Consider the following 17,192-nt stretch of genomic DNA (forward strand, 5'->3'; position numbering starts at 1 on the left):
TGCTGCCAATCAGTGTCAATAGTTACTGCTAATTCTAATTAATTATTATTATTTATTGCATTTGTTAGTTGTTTTATCTTGCCCAGGGTAGCCCAAAGCAATTTACAACCAGCCAACCAACCAACCAAGCAGACAGACAGACAGACAGACAGACAGGCAGGCAGACAGACAGACAGACAGACAGACAGACAGACAGACAAAAAGCCCCCCATTCAGACATTAGAACGAGGGGAAAAAAGAAATATATTAAAAACATTTAACCACTTCTAAAAGGCCACAGGTGGTTGAAGGTGACGGGCTTGGTCATAGAGGAAAATTTTGCATGAAGATATATAATGATGGTGCCAGGAGATCCTCCCTAGGGAGAGCATTCCACAAGCAGGGAGCCACTACAGAAAAGGCCTGTTCTCCGGTTGCCACCCTATGGACCTCATGTTAAGGAGGCACATGAAGAAGGGCCTCAGATGATGATTGCAGGGCCCGCGTCAGTTCATATGGGGAGAGATGATCTTTGAGGTACTGCGGTTCTGAGCCATTTAAAGCTTTATAGGTCAAAACCAGCACTTTAAATTGGGCATGGTAACTATAGTAATTGGCAGCCAGTGCAGTCTGGGAAGGATTTAATGACAAAAGGAAAATGTTCTCTTTATACATTTTCTCCATATCATTAACACTATGTTAATAAGTTTATCATGTAGTCCCCTGACCAACTTTTTTCTAAACTACCACACCGCCTTTCACCATTCATTATGGGATGTTGCTTTATTCCTTTATCAGTTGTGCGCTCCCCGTTTTGTTCCCCTTTTCTAGCTCTATGACAGGGTTAGCCAAAGTTTTGCTCACTAGATGTTTTGGACTACAACGGTCATCAATCCTATTGGTCATGCAGGTTGAGAGTGGATGAAGGGCACCAGGTTGGTGACCTCTGCTCCGTGGTATCATTCCTCAGTTTGATTGGTTAAACACCACACAGGATGATGGTGGGATGTTGGGTCCAATGTATATCCATTATCAAAATGATGATAAACAGAAAATGCTTATTAGACGTTGTATCTAATGCAGACTACCTTTCTTTCATAAACATCTCTCATATACTGTGATAAACACTGACGTTGCCATGAATATGGCAGCAGTTATGGTAATAGTGTTACTATATCTATATATTTTCAAATCCATTTCCTCGTATGTTTGGATCTGGCTTGGATTTAGTCTTGGTCTCTCACCAAATGTATTTTATTGCTCTTCTCCTTCCTTTGGACATTAATGCTTAACGGAATTCTTCAATACGATATCATTAAAATATGCTAAGTAAGGCAAATGCAGGAGTGGAGGAAGCAATGACTTTTCTTTAAAAAAAGAAAAAGGTTATGATCTGTGATAATGCTTTTTGGCTTTAAGCTGGCTTAACTGAATTAATTGTAGCACTGAAGAAACTAAAGAACAAAGAGCACCCTGACTCTGAATGTTTTAATGGAAGAGTTGTGACCTTTTCAATATGTTAGCTTTTGATTGGCAGACCATGCTATTGGTCTCCTGGAATTGTCATTTTAGGATGATTGGGCTTTTTTTTCACTCTTGGAAAGAGCAGGGCCAAAATGCTGAACTACAGCTGATATGCTTGAATGTATGAAAGAGTGAGGGAGAAAGAGAGAGCGGACACACTATTCCCAGAAGGTGTTCTTATTCACATCAAAATATTTTTTAAACAGGAACTTTTTTTTTAAAAAAAATGACAATTACAATATGTATTCTCAATATTGTTTAAACCAGCAGACTTTGCAGACATCCAACTGGCTCCATACATTTGAAGTGAGTTTACAACTGATTGAAACAGAAAGGGCCATGGCCCAGTGGTGAAGCAATGTTTGCAAGCAAAAGATGCTGCTTTTGATCCCTGGCATCTCCAGGTATGTCCCCTGTCTGAAACCCTGGTGAGCCACAGCCAGTCAGGGTAGACAATGCTCTCATTCAGAGTAGATGAACTAAAGGTCTGACTTAATATATGGCATCTTCCTATTTCCCCCTCTATACCAGTTTTTCTCATCTCCAGTTGTTACCTCTAAGAATTATAGATTATTCAGCAAATAAGGTTTTTTAAAAAATCATATTGGTATCATGCCTTTCATCCAAGGAGTTTAAGATGGTGTGGATGATGCTGTCCGATTTTATCGTACCAAGACCACTGTGTTAAGTTTTGGCTAAAAGGCACGACTTGGCCAAGACTACCAACTGTGCTTCAATGCTTTTTCCAGTGCAAGTCTAAAATCAATCCTATCCTTCAAGCTCACTTTTCAAACACACACATCTCTTTGTTAAAAGCTATTGAAGTTATATGTTTTATGTGAGCAACTCTTTTCTCATTAATTGATCTTGAATGGTTTTAAATAACCACCACCACCACCCAGGACCGCTTTTCTTTTACACATTACTAATTAGTGGAGGGCACCTCATGAGAAGAGAAGACTCCCTGGAAAAGACCCTGATGCTGGGAAAGATTGAGGGCAAAAGGAGAAGGGGACGACAGAGGACGAGATGGTTGGACAGTGTTCTCGAAGCTACCAGCATGAGTTTGACCAAACTGCGGGAGGCAGTGGAAGACAGGAGTGCCTGGCATGCTCTGGTCCATGGGGTCGTGAAAGTCGGACACAACTAAACAACTAAACAACTAAACAACAACAACAATTAGTGGAGGCAGGAAAAAGCTGGCTTGTTATGATTGTAAGCCACTGCCACCAGTAGGGCTGCTAGTCACTTAGCAATAATGTGCTTGCATGGTGCTAACTGAATTGTCCTCTGCATCCATCAGTTCCTCAAGGTGGCCAGTGAGGATCTGGTTTCCTTACTCCAGTCAATCAACCCACAATTATTATTGGCAAGGTACTTCACTGGTCGCTATTGTTCACCACTGGATTGTTTGCCTTGCTTATTCAGTTTTTCAACTATATAATCCAGCAATTATATTCAGCAACAGTGTCTAGAGCAAGGCTGATATCTTCTCTTGCCCAGTTTATATTAGGGCAGTCTTCATTTTTGTTATCTAAGTCTGGGGATTAAGAACTTGACTTCAAATATTAAATTAAGCCCCTAGTACAAATATTATTCCTGAGACACAATGCCAGCCGCTCTGCTGCCACCCTGACCATATCCTTCTTACTAATATAACATATAATTTCTTTTTGTTTATATGCTTTCTTTCCTAGCACAGAATTTGGTAGTGCACTGGTTAAAAGTGAGATGAATTAGCTCTGGAGAGAAATGCATTATGTCTGAAGACAGGACAGTGAATATAAATGGGGAGAAACCTCACATTCTTCCACCGTACTATTTTGGCCTGAAATCATATGAATTGTTGTGTGAGTATAAATAAATTGAATCCAAAGCAGCATCAGTTTATGGCCTTGTGAATGTATGACTTTGTTCAGGAAAAATACATGGCAAAATGAAAGAGTATGAAATATGGATTAGATGGCCTTAAAGGCTCTTTCTTCCCCAAGGATTTACCTGCATACCTTTATTTATATTCTGATGTAACAGATATCTGGGGGGCGGGAATCATTTGATTATTGGAGAGAGGGGGTTAAATCAATTTGAGGATTTAATGCTCATTCAGATTTAAATAGAAATCTGTGAGTTTAATGGCTTTTTATTTTGTATGCTATAGTAAACCAATGCAGTTATGTTATCGCTTCATTTTTGCCCATATTGCTTTTCATTCATAATACCCTTAGGGGAGCTCCTACTGCCCAACATACCATTCAGAGTCCTAGAAATGTGATTTATTTGCTAAGATCTACTGTGATTTATTTACTTTTTTAAGCATAAGAGCATACTCCTAGTGCCTTAGCTAATAAAACCACTTCAAAATGAAATAAGAAAAAAATAGTCTCAGTAAAGTGTAATCTGTTCAAGATTACAGAACTATGACAACCATTCTGAACAGTTAATTACCAGTTACTTTGAAGAATGAAATATTTAGTATTATATTGCACCCCAAAAGTCTAAACATGCTTACTTAGAGACAAGTTTGATTAATTTGAATGGAATTGATTTGAATGTTGAGAATTTCAAACACAGAGGGATTTAGATGAGGTATGAAATAATTCTATTGCATTCTGCACTGACCTTTGTTACCTCAGTGTTTATGCTAGAAATTAAAACAAAACAATGCTGTTTATCCTTCCCGCCTCATAGGAATTCCTCATCTTCTGTTCTTATAGGTATGAATTCTTCAACCCCTATTTGACCCATGTAAATTCTTCTTCTTCTTTTTTACTGCTCCTTTCTCCTTTTATGTTATATCTTTATTCTTACAGCTACAGGCTGTCAAATCCATGTTCAGCTTTGCCTTGAAGCAAGATGCCCTGACACAACCTTGAAGGTGAGAGGCAAGTCGCCGAAGTTATAAAAGTAGCACAAATAAGTGGCAAGAGGTAGGTGACGGAAATGAAGGCTTGATTGATAGCTAGGCAGTGGGAGAATCCAATTGCTAGGAAGTGAGGAAAATCCAAGCTCATTAGGAAAGTAGGAAGACGCTTGTAGACAAGCAGATTTTATTAACTGGAACCTCATACATTATGTATACTGTGCTTATTAATACTACAGTGGCTGTTATCAAAGAGCTACCTGGCAGACCCTCATGGTCTCTTCTCTACCTTCTTGGGTGAAAGGATATTTACAATATCACAGGCAATCTCTGTTCACAACACTATACAGATATTGAGTTATATAATAGATATGTTATGGTGAAAATCAGAATGGTTTGAAGTCCCAACTGTTATGTGCGAGTGTTGACAATTTCTGGAAAATTTGGGGAATATCAGAATATGTGCACATAGACCGATAAATGTTTACCATTGTCAAAAAGTGATTTTTCAGCACCCATGTAGGAAAGGTAGGATGTTAAGTAGGTAGGATTGAGTATATTAGCATGAATGCTGATGTGTGTAGAAGATTGGGTGTATTGAAACCATCTCCAGCATATATTGTATGCTGGGAATGCCACCTCTACTCAGCCTTCATGTGTCAAGCATGAAGATCTACATGGGGCTTCTAACCACATAAAGCTGATTTCTGGTAGCCAAGGGTTCTTATTCACCTGGAGGCTTCCCATTTCCTTCCCTCATGCGATTATCATTGCATGGTTATGAACACCTGAAGAGGGCTTTGACTTCAACTCAGGATCTTTGGGATTCAACTTTATATTTTGTGCTTTCCCCATTGCACCAGCTCTACTGCACAACCCAAGGAGCAGATCATAGATAGGTGCCTGATAGTGAATCAGACCATTGCTCCATCTAAGCTCAATATACTGTCTTTGATGGCAGACAGTAGCTCTGCAGGTTTTCAGACAGCAGGGTTTCCACCCACCACAGAATATGCAGGATATGCTAGGGTTGGAACCAAGGCCAGATTTAGGTTTGATGAGGCCCTAAGTTACTGAAGATAACGGGGCCCTTTATATGTCCAGCTGTCCTTTGTCAACAATAAATGTCGCTGTTTTTTGTGTTGAATATATGCTATATGGTAATTTATGGACCTAATAGGCATCTAAAGCCATTTGCACATAACAAAATATGTATTTTATCAAAGTAATTGTTGAACTGAAATACAATTAAGAAGAAGTATATTTTTGGGGGGGGAAGAGTGGGGGTCTAAGCTATAGCTTGTTTAGCTTATATGTAAATCCGGCACTGGATGGAACCTGAAACCTTTGGAGTGAAAAAATGAGCTATTCCATGTAGCTCCAGCACTTCCCTACCAATCATTCCACTTGGCCTCAGGGCTGCTGTGGGAAAAGCAATGCTTATCCATAATAAGTAAAAAACAAACAAACAAAAACAGTTTCTGAAGGACTAACTAAAGCAATAAAAGAAAACACAAAGACAAGATACTGAAATAAAATGTGTACTGTGTACTTTTTTAAAAAAAATATTTTGAGATTTCTGCAGCATGTTTGTAGCCTCAGCTACTGTAAAGCTATGTACTTTTAAGTGGCTTTGAGGGAAAGAGACTGAGGCACAGATCAACTGAAGACTTACTCTTGGATGTAATTCCAAATAAGATATGAGAGAGATATGGGAAGTACTCATCTCACCACCAGTCTGTCTCTACAAACCAGTTTTTATTCATATGTAATATCTGCAGTGAATCTACGAGTAATCCTCTTGGCTTTAAAAAAATCATTCAGAATGGACACATGGCTCCCAGAAACCCAAGACATTTTTAAAATAAATGATAGGCTCTTCTCCAAACCCTTATAATTGTCACTCCAGCAAGACAGGGCGGCATTTGGTAAAAGCTATAAAGCAAGTCTAAGGTAAATAAAACTTAGCAAGTGTTTCACAAGGTGAATTGGTTTTTATTTTAGTGGGATACAAGAACAGTTCCTTCCCTTTTGATAGAACTTTAAATCATAACTTGGATATAATCTGACACAAAATGAAATAAAAAGTACATAAAGAAACTTTTTATCTAGTGATTCTTCTGGGGGAAATGAAGTATTTGGTTCTTGCTATGCCCTGTGAAGACATCAGTAGGAGGCAACAGTGTTTCCAAATTTTGGAATTAAGTGCAGAAAACCAAGCTATTTTTTAATTATTATTTTTATGCAAATTCTGAATGGAACCAAGGAGAGTTTGCCCATTACTAGAATGCCACTTTTGGTTTGTAAGTGTTCAATATACATGGTATGCCAGTATTTTGATGTGGATTGATACTCCAGTCCAGTAATCGGTTTTGGGTGAAGGAACTTCAGTGTTCATACAGAGTTCCCCAGCCTATTAACAGCTTCCCCATTCATTGCAACTAAAGAGCTGGCTTATGTTCGCCTTCCTCTGAAATGAATAGGAACCTCAATTCATGAGCCACTAAGCCATGGTAGGTCTATCAGGATTCAGTCAAAATGTCAATTCCATTTTCCTGTACAAATTAGCCAATATCTGTGAGTTCTTTGTGATTCTTCCTCCTCTTCCATTTCCAAAGACAACAATACTATTGTGAACATCGTGGCTTTTTAGGGAACCAAAGCCTATTTAAAAAATAATGGAGTACTTCATCACTCTTATATGTTTCTGCTTGCACTTAGCAACTTCTGAGTTGTGTCACTTGGGGCACACTTGCAATCCAAATACCAGTTAGTGAAACAGAAGTTGATGCAGTTATATCTGAAAGGCTGGCCTGAGAAATTTAAATAGCTCTTTATATTCCAGGTTCATAATATTATGCAGTTTTATGCTCAGTATATTTAAGCACTGAAACCTAAGACATAAGGCATATCTGAAAAATTAACAACATCCTGTAAGGTAATGATCACTGGCAAGGGCTATTAAACTCTAAAATGATCTGTGTGGATATTATTATGGTTAAAATGTTTGAGGATTATTGCATTTCTCCTTACAATTACATTTGGAATAGCATTAGTAGGATTGTTTTAGAAGCCTTCTACTCTCATTCGAGAGAACTCATTCAGAGGCGGCTGGCAGTGTGTACACTGCTTTACATAATATCCTGCCTTGCAAAACACATGGTCAGCACTGTCAGCTTTGATCATTTGCTGTGGAAGGTATGTTGCATATATGGCAACATGTCACAGCGAGTTTTCACAATATTGCTAATACAATATTCTACAGTAAAACCACACAACAACCAGACTGGTTGCTGGTGACCACCATGTGGAAAAAACACAAGGCCATTTGAAGGAAATCTAGGGTTGTAGAAACTAGAGGGTGATGCAGAGGTTCTCTGAGCTGCTTTGGGCCTCATATGGTCTAGGAGTTCCCTACTGATAAGCAATGCATTAATAGCTGTAGGTTAGGAAGACTCATGCATGTACTATACACTGATGGAAGAATCTATATCACCCTTAAGTTCTCAAACTATTGAGAGCAAAATGCTCCTGGTTCAATTCTGAATGGGCCCAGTTGAAATGAAGTATTTGAAAGAATATTCATTAGTTTTCCAAAAAACTAATCTTGCAATCTCTCTCTGCTATGGAATTGTGCAATACTAGGATCAAATAACTTGAAGGGATTCCATGGATCATTCGTGGCATATGACTCTTACAGTCATCTCACTAAGACAAGATGAAGTCTATGGTTACAGTGCACAGAGTAGACCTAGTGATTTTATCAGCCGTCAGCATGCTTACCTCTGCAAAACTAGTGTAGTGTGTGCAGGGTGTGTGTGTGTGTGCAGTGATGCTATTAAAAGTGTAGCTCCTCCCCTGAAATGTCTCCTTTTGCCATTTTGGCTCTTTTGGTATTATTTCCCTCTGTAGTGGAGAATCTAAAATGACTGAGCTCAGAAAATAGTGAAGGCATATCTCAGCTTTAGAGCAGCTGGTGTTCAAGGGCAAGTAGACTTTAGGTTGTATCCACTAGGGAACGAAGAAAGGAGGGACAATAGGCTTTATCGTAAGAATGCGATGAATCGACAAGCTTTATGTAAGAATCCTTGGAATGAGTTGAGCAACCAGGGAAAAATAAATGCTTGAGACAAAAAATGATCAATAAGGTCAAACACTGGATAACCTTGTGCTTTTGCATATCAATTCTCTGCTTATCCTTCCCATCTCTTAGCATCTCTCTTCTGAAACTGCTTCTCTCCTATTTTGCTTTCACAGACTTGCAGAGAAAAGTGGCACACTGTGAATAAAGGCAGAAGGAATGTGCTCGCAGGGCTAAACTGTCATGATGCATAATCAGGCAATTAAGATATTAAGAGAAAGTAAACAGTCACAGTCCTGATCTCCCGATCATTGCTCTTCAGGCTGTGATGCTGAGTACAGGGAGGAAAAATGAGCTCATCTTTGCCCTTATGTGAAAAATTGTTTGGAGAGAGATGGTGGTGGTGATGGAGTTCTGGTCTGCAACTTAATCTTACTTCCCAGAGATGTTGTTCAGCTGAAAAAGAAGAACAAGGAATGAAGCACCACAAAGAGTTTATTTCATGAGTCTATCCCACTGTTTAGAGCTGAAGTACAGAGTAAACATCAGGGGTGGGGGGAAGGACCCCTGATGATTGGTGCAATCTTAACAGGCTTGCCAGTACTGTACACATGTGGGAGAGGGATAGTTCCAACAAGGTGACTGAGGGTTTTTTTCCTCCCTCCCCATAATTAAAAACCACTTTTGCTGCTGCTTCAGGCAGTGGCAGATCAGTGTTTATATCTTCATTTTGATTAGAACACACCAATGCTGTTTTTTATTTTAGTAAAGGTAAAGGATCCCCTGGACAGTTAAGTCCTGTCAAAGGTGACTATGGGGTTGCGCTGCTCATCTCGCTTTTCAGGCCAAGGGAGCTGGCGTTTGTCCACAGACAGCTTTCCAGGTCATGTGACCAGCATGACTAAACCTCTTCTGGTGCAACGGAACACTGTGACAGAAACCAGAGCGCATGGAAACACCGTTTATCTTCCCGCCACAGCAGTACCTATTTATCTACTTGCACTGGTGTGCTTTAGAACTGCTAGATTGGCAGGAGCTGGGACAGAGCAGCGGGAGCTCACCCCGTTACGGGCATTAGAACCGCCAACCTTCTAGTCAACAAGCCCAAGAGATTCAGTGGTTCAGACCACAGCGCCACCCGTATCCCTTTTATTTTAGTATTTATAAATGGCTCTAAATTTTTTTTAAAAGTAGCCAGACGGTACACAAAAAAAGACTATAAAGCCTACGTATTACCAATTATAAAACAATGTTAAAAACATGAAGCTAACAAGAATTTAAAGCTGAAGAAATAACATTTGTCATGACATAGCACAGCTTTTGCCAACCAGTTTTGTGGACTACAACTCCCATCAGCATGCTAACATAGCGTCACCCCTGGGAGCATTCTTGGGGGGGGGGGAAAGATTGCTATTCTCATTTAACAGGCAGGAGTTGAAATGTCCTAAACAAACCAATGAATAAATAAAACTTTCTGGAATATGTAAAATTCTTCCACCTTCAACCATTTGGCTTTCGACATGATCACTTTTGTTCTCATATTTGGACTCGCAGAAAAAATGAAACATATATTTGAAATAAAACGAGCATTAATACTAGACACAACATATTTTATAGTCAAAAATGCTTCTGTTCAGCCACATGCAAGGTTATGCCTAGTGGTTCACATAAAAATGTCCTGTGTGTAAATTGTAGTCTTAATTTCTATTCATAGTACAAATAGCATATATTTTACCTAATATATAAAATACCAAACCTTGAAGACATGTTCGAAAGGACGTTAGGGAAAGATAAGCAGCTCCAAATCCCAGCAATTTTATGGAGACTCATAAAGAACAAATGAGTGCATATATTTTTGCATTGATTATTGTTGCTCACTGGCCTTATCTGTAAAAGTTTCATATCAGAAAAGCTGGAACACAGCTCAAAAGGAAAGCCACATTGCTTTATTGTCACAGAAAAGCAACAGAGAACATAATTTTCTGTGTTATCTCTGACTTATAATTAATTTTGCAAATAAATTGAAATTAAATTGTACATTATACTTGGATAAAGGTTTCCTGCAGACTCCTAAAAAAGGTTTTGCTTGTTTTCTGTTTTGCTTTTGAAGGGCATAGATGCACCACTGCATGTGAACAGATCCCAATTTGAAGAAAAAACATGAAATTCCATCTCAATATAACACAATGAGAAAGGTACAAAAGCAGAAATGGCCGTGGAGACTTCACCACCTGCCTTCTTCCACTTTTGCCTTCTTCTGTGCACAAGCATTTCATAATTCACCAATTCATCAAATCCAAACAAATCCCTTTTGATTTCTCCACATGCTCCCAAAGCATTTTTGTGATTTTAAGTTGTTTTAAGCCATTTTTAATATTGTGTAATATTGTGTTTTCATATTAATGTGTTTTAAGTGTTGTAACCTGCTAACAACAACTACTACTTTGGGAAAGTTCATTTCACTGCCTGAGATGAAATGGGAAGGTGCCATTGCTGGCACTCCACCACAGAATCATAGCGTTGGAATCTCAACTAAAGCATCGGTAGCCATGCAACCTTTGCTTAAAACCAGAACCTCACATACTGGGGTTGTATGGCGCTGGCTTCTGATGAGATCTCACTGGAAACTTCTTCTTCTTCTTGCTTTGCTGGCAGGCACTCATCGGGGCATTGCCTCATGTGATCCTGCTACCCGAGGTGGCTGCCTCAGTCTGTCTCATGGGTGGACCAGCCTTGATAGGCATCAACATTAGGCAAAACTCTCAAAATAGACTCTCACACTCTCAAGGTAAAACAAATTCTCAATTCTCCAAACTTCTGCTCACCAAAACATGCACCTCTCAAATGTTTGACATAGAGCATCATAATCCTAAAAAAACCCCTTAAATAGGCACCTGCAGTCATAAATCACCCAGGTGGCTGCATCTCCTAAGGTATAGCTTTGCACCCATGACAGAAACATGGTTTCTAAGAAATAGAATGTATAAAAGCGATCTGCAACAAAACTAAACTAAAATGTTGTAGCCTACTTCTATATCTAAGAGGACTGTCCTTGGTCATGATTCCAGCCATTCTGGTACACGCTAGTGGAGTTTAGGAGTTGAAGAGGTTGGGGAAAAGACAGGGACCCCCCCTTTCCTCTTCTGGAGGTCTTCTCCTAATGTGCTCTATCATACTAGAGGGTTTAGGTGTGGAGATGGTGCCCAGGTTGAAACTTTAGTGTTTTATTGCTGTAGAGTATGTGTGAGGGAGTATGTTTCTGGATAAAATGGGGAAATAACACTCAGTGCTCCCACCAGAACTTTCCCTCTTTAGTGCTTGGAGGGGTTTATTTTTTATTTCCTGGGACACATCCCCATGTGCCTAGTTCTCCCTCCAGGATGCTTATAAACTGGAAATTTTTGGAAAATTCAGGACAGACCAATGAAAGTGCTTCTTCACACAGCACATAGTTAAACTACAGAATTGCCTCCCAGAGTAGGCAGTGGTAGCCACCAACATGGGTACTTCTAAAAGAGGATTAGGCAGGTTCCTGGAGGTATACCAATAGCTATTGGCCACAATGGCTATGCTCTGCCTTTATGGTAGGAAGAAGTATGCTTCTGAATGCCAGTTGCTGGAATTCATGCACACATCTTGCTTGAGGGTGAGAATAGGATGCTGCACCAGATGGGTCACTGGCCTGATCCAGCAGGCTCTTCTTAATAGCTAAAGGACTGAAGAGAAGAAGAGTTCAGGAGCATTTCCTCCCTTTACTCAAATAGTTTCTTTAATAAAGAAACATTCAAATGCAAAGATATAGCACAGCCATAGCAAAAGTACAAGAAACAAACAAAGCAAAATGAAAGGAAGGATTTATAAACAACTTACTGTGAAAGAAGAGGGATCAACATTGTTAAAAGCAATTCTCAAGTTTGGTTGTTGTATGGAAAATGCATTTTTTGTTTTGTTCTAACTCTGAATAGATTCATGATTTTTTAAGGTCTTTATACATAATGTCAGGATGTAATGAGACTGTTATAATAAATTATAATAGAGGTATTAGTCTGGAAGTAATATGGATTTTAAAATGCTTGGATTGCTCAAAGCTGTCAGCGGTAATTCAGCATTTTGTTAGTTGCCAGCTAGAAGGAACTTCAGACTCTCTTGCATGGCATTGTTTGTGAAATAGCACTATTTTCTTACATTTTCTTTTAGCGTGATATGAAAGCACATCACACCTATTATTAAAACTGATAAATGAAAAGGCATATTTCCTTCTTTAACTATGGATTACAAATGAGGGCTTAAAAGATTCATGGAACGGAATGGACAATGGTGTTCTAAGTTATTTTCTATAGCTCTGTGTAACTTCCCCACTCTCAGTGCTTTTACTCATTGACTGCAGATACCTTAAATATATTTCCATGTGCAGTATGGCTTGGATCTGCCCACATTAGTTTTTTTTAAATAGAACTTTGGATCCAAACTATATAGGAAATAATATTCTTTGATTATTTTTATCTGAGCACTTTTACAGGTGGCAGCAAACACACCTGTAATAAAACCGGATGTTATTTTAAAATAAATCTCTTACCTATACCTCATTCTAGCTGGAAAGCGTATAGGCATTATATTCAGCCTTGCGGAGAGCCAGGACTCACCAACATATAGCACCCTTGAACAGGCTGCTCACTCCTTTTATGGTACCCACCCACTTGTGCCTGGGTACAATGCAGGCTTTGTCTTGTTGTGTACAGGCCAAGTAGAATTATTTTGTTTTGCCACATGAACTGACTGGCTGATATTTGTGGAGTTGTTGTTGCTCCTGCTGTTGGCTACTCTGCATTACAAGCCAGGCAGGTGGTACGGTATATTCCTAATACAGTGGGTTATGTTAGTCACCTTTGGAGAAATGCTCAGGAAAAAAGATATACAAGCAGGGTCAGGAAAACACTGAGGCACATTGGGGAGGTGGGATTCTTGACATTTGCAACTCAAGGCTGCAAGACCCAGGGTAAGGCCCCTATTTATGTCCAACCTATGTCAGAGGTTTAGGAGCAGGAAGGGAGTAAATCAGCAAGTCTTTACTTAATAGCTGATCAGCACCTTAACACCCAGCTAAGTGGAGGGATTAAGGAGTCACACTACCCCCAGGTCAGGCTTGCCCTAATTTTGAAGGAGCATTTGTGTTGCACCTCTCATTTGTTGAAATGCTGAACTAAAGTCGAATGCATTGTGGCCATTCAGCCAATCTGCACGTCTCATATCTATTTCAGTTGTTACAGGAAACTGCCAGCAAATCATACAGGAAGGTTCAGAATTAGCTGTGGTGTATGTTTAAAATCAGAATCAATTCTTAATTTCATATATAGCTCTGTTGCAGTTAAATAAATTGGAAAAGAATGTCATACACTCTTTTGAATTCCACTTAAAATGCAAGTTGGTCTAGAGTTCAGTTCAGATAATCATCTGCAGTTTGTGGTCTAGAAGGCATGAAGTGTCTAATGTGCTATAACGCTAATGATTAATGAGGCTGGCCATGATTCCAGATTCTTCCTGTGGGTCTGTACAGTGCATAGTCTCTTTTATTGTCATTTGGAATTCTGCTACGAAAACAATGATGATACATTGACATTTATTTTAAGGAAAAGCCAACCGGCCTTTTGAAACAAATTACCGCAGAACATTTGGAACACTACCACTTAGGCTTCTAAATGACACAAAGCTTTGTCAATACCATTTAAAATGCAGGGACAATTACAATTCATTGTTATCAGCCACCCCAGTCTCTTCACATTTTGCATTCACATTAGGGTGAGCACCGCACATCATCTCTTTATACTTTCAGCAGATACATGTAATGCTGGTTTAAAATAAGGGTATTAAATGCACCCAACCCAACATGATAATCACTTTTCACTGGGTTGGATCCCAGTGAAAGTGTCACTTGTGTGAGTAGAAGGGCTACTCTGTTCATAGTAGCAACTGAAATCCAGTAGAACGAGTGCAAAGGGGGTGCAAAGGCAATTTTTGCATACCCCCCCATCTCATGCCCCCTCTTATGATGTTCTGGAAGGCCCTCAATCTTCCAAGGCAGATTGTGAGGAGGCACAAGTGACTGTAGGGAGAACGAAGAATTAGTAAATATCACCCCCCACCACTTCCTTCAGCATCAGCAGAACTCTGGATCAAACCCATTACCTCTTTTCCTGTAAATATGATACCTTTGAATAACTATGTTCTTTTTTAAAAAAAATATTATTTGTAATAATAATGTTCCAGATGCCTTCAAGTGAGTGAGTCCATTCATAACTGTCTCTTGAACTGCCTCACTGCTGAATGCAACTGAAGCACCATTACAAAACTGAAAGGGTGAAAACAGATATTGCAGCAACCTGTGATTTTTACATAGGAAAAACAAAAACCCCAATTGCATCTGTTCCCTATGGACAGCAGCAAGGAAAGTTGTTCTGGCACCAGCAAGCAGTAAACCAATAGCCTTTGTATGACCTGCTCCCTCTTTGCATGCTTGAAAATTCCACCTGAGGGCGCATTCCAATGAAGGGTATATATTATATTAGTTTTCCTAATTATAATGCTAGTGCTTCTGTCCTGTTTTCTAATGTTCCCTTCACACAGCAGAATATATTGTATTAGGGAGCTATGGCTTTTTCACCGATACACCAGCATGTCATACTAAATTTCATTCACACCAGTGAACATCCTTCGACAATGTTGCTACTCTCCCAGACTTTCTGCACATACATGATTCCCCCAAGAAAACACCTGGAAAGAACTATATTCTTGTATACCACCTCAAATTTTGAATAGGACTAAAAATATCCCGCCCCCCCCCCCCCCGAATCAAATAACATGGACATGAGTTCTAGATATTTGCTTCTTTCCATTAGTTTTCTGGAAGTGACTTTTACATAATGTGAAAATTAAGTTTGGGAAACATTGGGGAGGGAATGGAATAAAGGTCCATGTCAATGCTGCTGAACAATATAAATTTGGGCTATACTCAGAATTTGCATAGAGGAGACATCAAAATATAGTTTTTATATAGTTAGAGAGAAAGAGAGTGACTGTGTGTGTTTTTGGTGCCATAGTTTCCTCTGGCTGCTTTTACTTAGATACATTTCTCTGCTCTGTATTTTTGGTGAGTTCTTTATTATTTGTTAAAATTGCATCCTTCCTTTCCACCAAAGGATGCTTCTTTCTTCTTTGGATTGATCACATACAGGCAATCTTCTGCAATGGTGCTTTATAGGGCATAATAGGGAGCTGCAGTTTGGTACGCCACCTTCCTCATGCAATCAGTTGCCCTTCCTCTCATATACTTCCGATGCACACTCTCCCTGCTTTCTCAGCTGAAGATACTGGATATTGTTATTGTGGCATGAACTTTCATGGAAAAGAAAAGTGTCAATAATTTTAGGATTCATAGAGCAGTGACGGACCTCCACGGATAGCACATGCTTTTAAAAAATTTATTTTATACTGAAGTACTCAGGAGAGAAATTCAAGGAGATGATTGGCTACTCTTGGGGATTCAGACTTCTAAAAGCACAGCGGGATAAAATGACAGTATCCCAGCATGTCTCTGATCAGTTTCAGCAGCATCTCAATAGATTCAAAGAACATTCTTCTTTTGCCAGACCAATTGGCTTTTTGAAGTACTGATAGCAAGTTGGGAATTGCTGGAGTTGAAGGAGAAGGACATATTTAGAGCTTCAGGAAATGAAATAGTATTTTTTATGAGGAATAAATCATCATCGCCCAAAGTAGATGTTTCATTAGTTGTTAGCAAAGGTCAATAAGATAAAATAGCCTTGTAAATATGAACTGTTGAATGTAAAATTTGATCCTACTAGGAGCTTAATTTGGTAATGTGAAATGAATGGCTGCACCTATAGCCATTTATATGAGTGATTTATATATATAGAGAGAGATTTCAGTCTGCTGTTTTAATTAGTATCGGAAATACTTCACCACAGATTCTAAGATTCTATGAGTTGTAGAAATGTAAGAGAAAGGAAGGGTTGTGGAGAAGATTATTAGAATACTTAAAGTTGGTGTGGCAATGCTCTCTTGATGGTAAAAGATGCGTGAAGTTCATGTTAGATCAAACTTGCCACAGAGTTGCTTTGACTGCAACCCTCTAGTATTTTAAAGAGGTACTAGATCCTAAAGTAATATTACTGAAAGGTTGTAATACTTCAGAAACAGCTCTGTGCTCATTTGCCCTGAATATGCAGAATATACTCCTCTACTGAAGGACATTACTAAATATGCCACATACCCTATGTCCATACATTTGAATGCAGTTTAAAATGATGAGCCTCCTTATTCTTGCCTATTCCTCATTCCAAAAACCTTTAAATTACTGCTGATGGTGTCAATCTTAACCTCATCAGTCTCCATTGTTCCTCAAGAGCATGTGATCGGTCCATTGACATATTTGTCTATATCCAAAGCAAGGATGGCTTTGCCTGGATAAGGAATTTTAATCTAGTGCAGATAACCATGCAAGTATATTTGCTAGATTTTTTAATTTTTATTTTTTGCATAGGATTTGTTTATTCAGTAGGAAAGAGAGAAGCCATATCAGATACCTACTACAAAGTTGGGGGAGGGGGGATATCTTTCTGCATTTCTGATTCAGAACCTCTTATTGGCTTTTTGGAGGTTAGGGTTTGGAGGCAGGTGTCAGAAAGGTTTACCTGAGAGACTTCATTTCTCCAGATCATGGTTTTGTTCTTT

The 17,192-nt window shown here is 39.1% G+C and overlaps 1 protein-coding gene and 1 long non-coding RNA gene across 5 annotated transcripts in view; one reads left to right on the forward strand and one right to left on the reverse strand.

Annotated features, from left to right (window-relative positions):
* LOC310761612 (uncharacterized protein) overlaps positions 1 to 17,192 on the reverse strand; it is a 350,577-nt gene that overhangs the window by 120,158 nt on the left and 213,227 nt on the right. For 3 of the 4 annotated variants that reach the window (XR_014547571.1, XM_083611788.1, XM_083611790.1), the window contains one exon: positions 5,665 to 8,900. The exons of the other annotated variant lie outside the window; for it this stretch is intronic. Coding sequence is in view for 1 of the 3 variants with exons in the window: in XM_083611788.1 (XP_083467914.1) it covers positions 8,707 to 8,900 (194 nt within the window). In the remaining 2 variants the exon portion in view is untranslated. Of the gene's footprint in view, positions 1 to 5,664; positions 8,901 to 17,192 lie in introns of those variants that run through there. 4 annotated transcript variants of the gene reach the window in all.
* LOC310761669 lies at positions 3,258 to 10,716 on the forward strand. Its single transcript, XR_014547652.1, has 3 exons — positions 3,258 to 3,353; positions 4,314 to 4,430; positions 10,555 to 10,716. It is a non-coding gene; the product is annotated as an uncharacterized lncRNA (long non-coding RNA).

This window comes from Podarcis filfolensis (assembly GCF_964270895.1).
Source record: "Podarcis filfolensis genome assembly, chromosome: 4".
In the NCBI taxonomy this organism is placed as follows: domain Eukaryota; kingdom Metazoa; phylum Chordata; class Lepidosauria; order Squamata; family Lacertidae; genus Podarcis; species Podarcis filfolensis.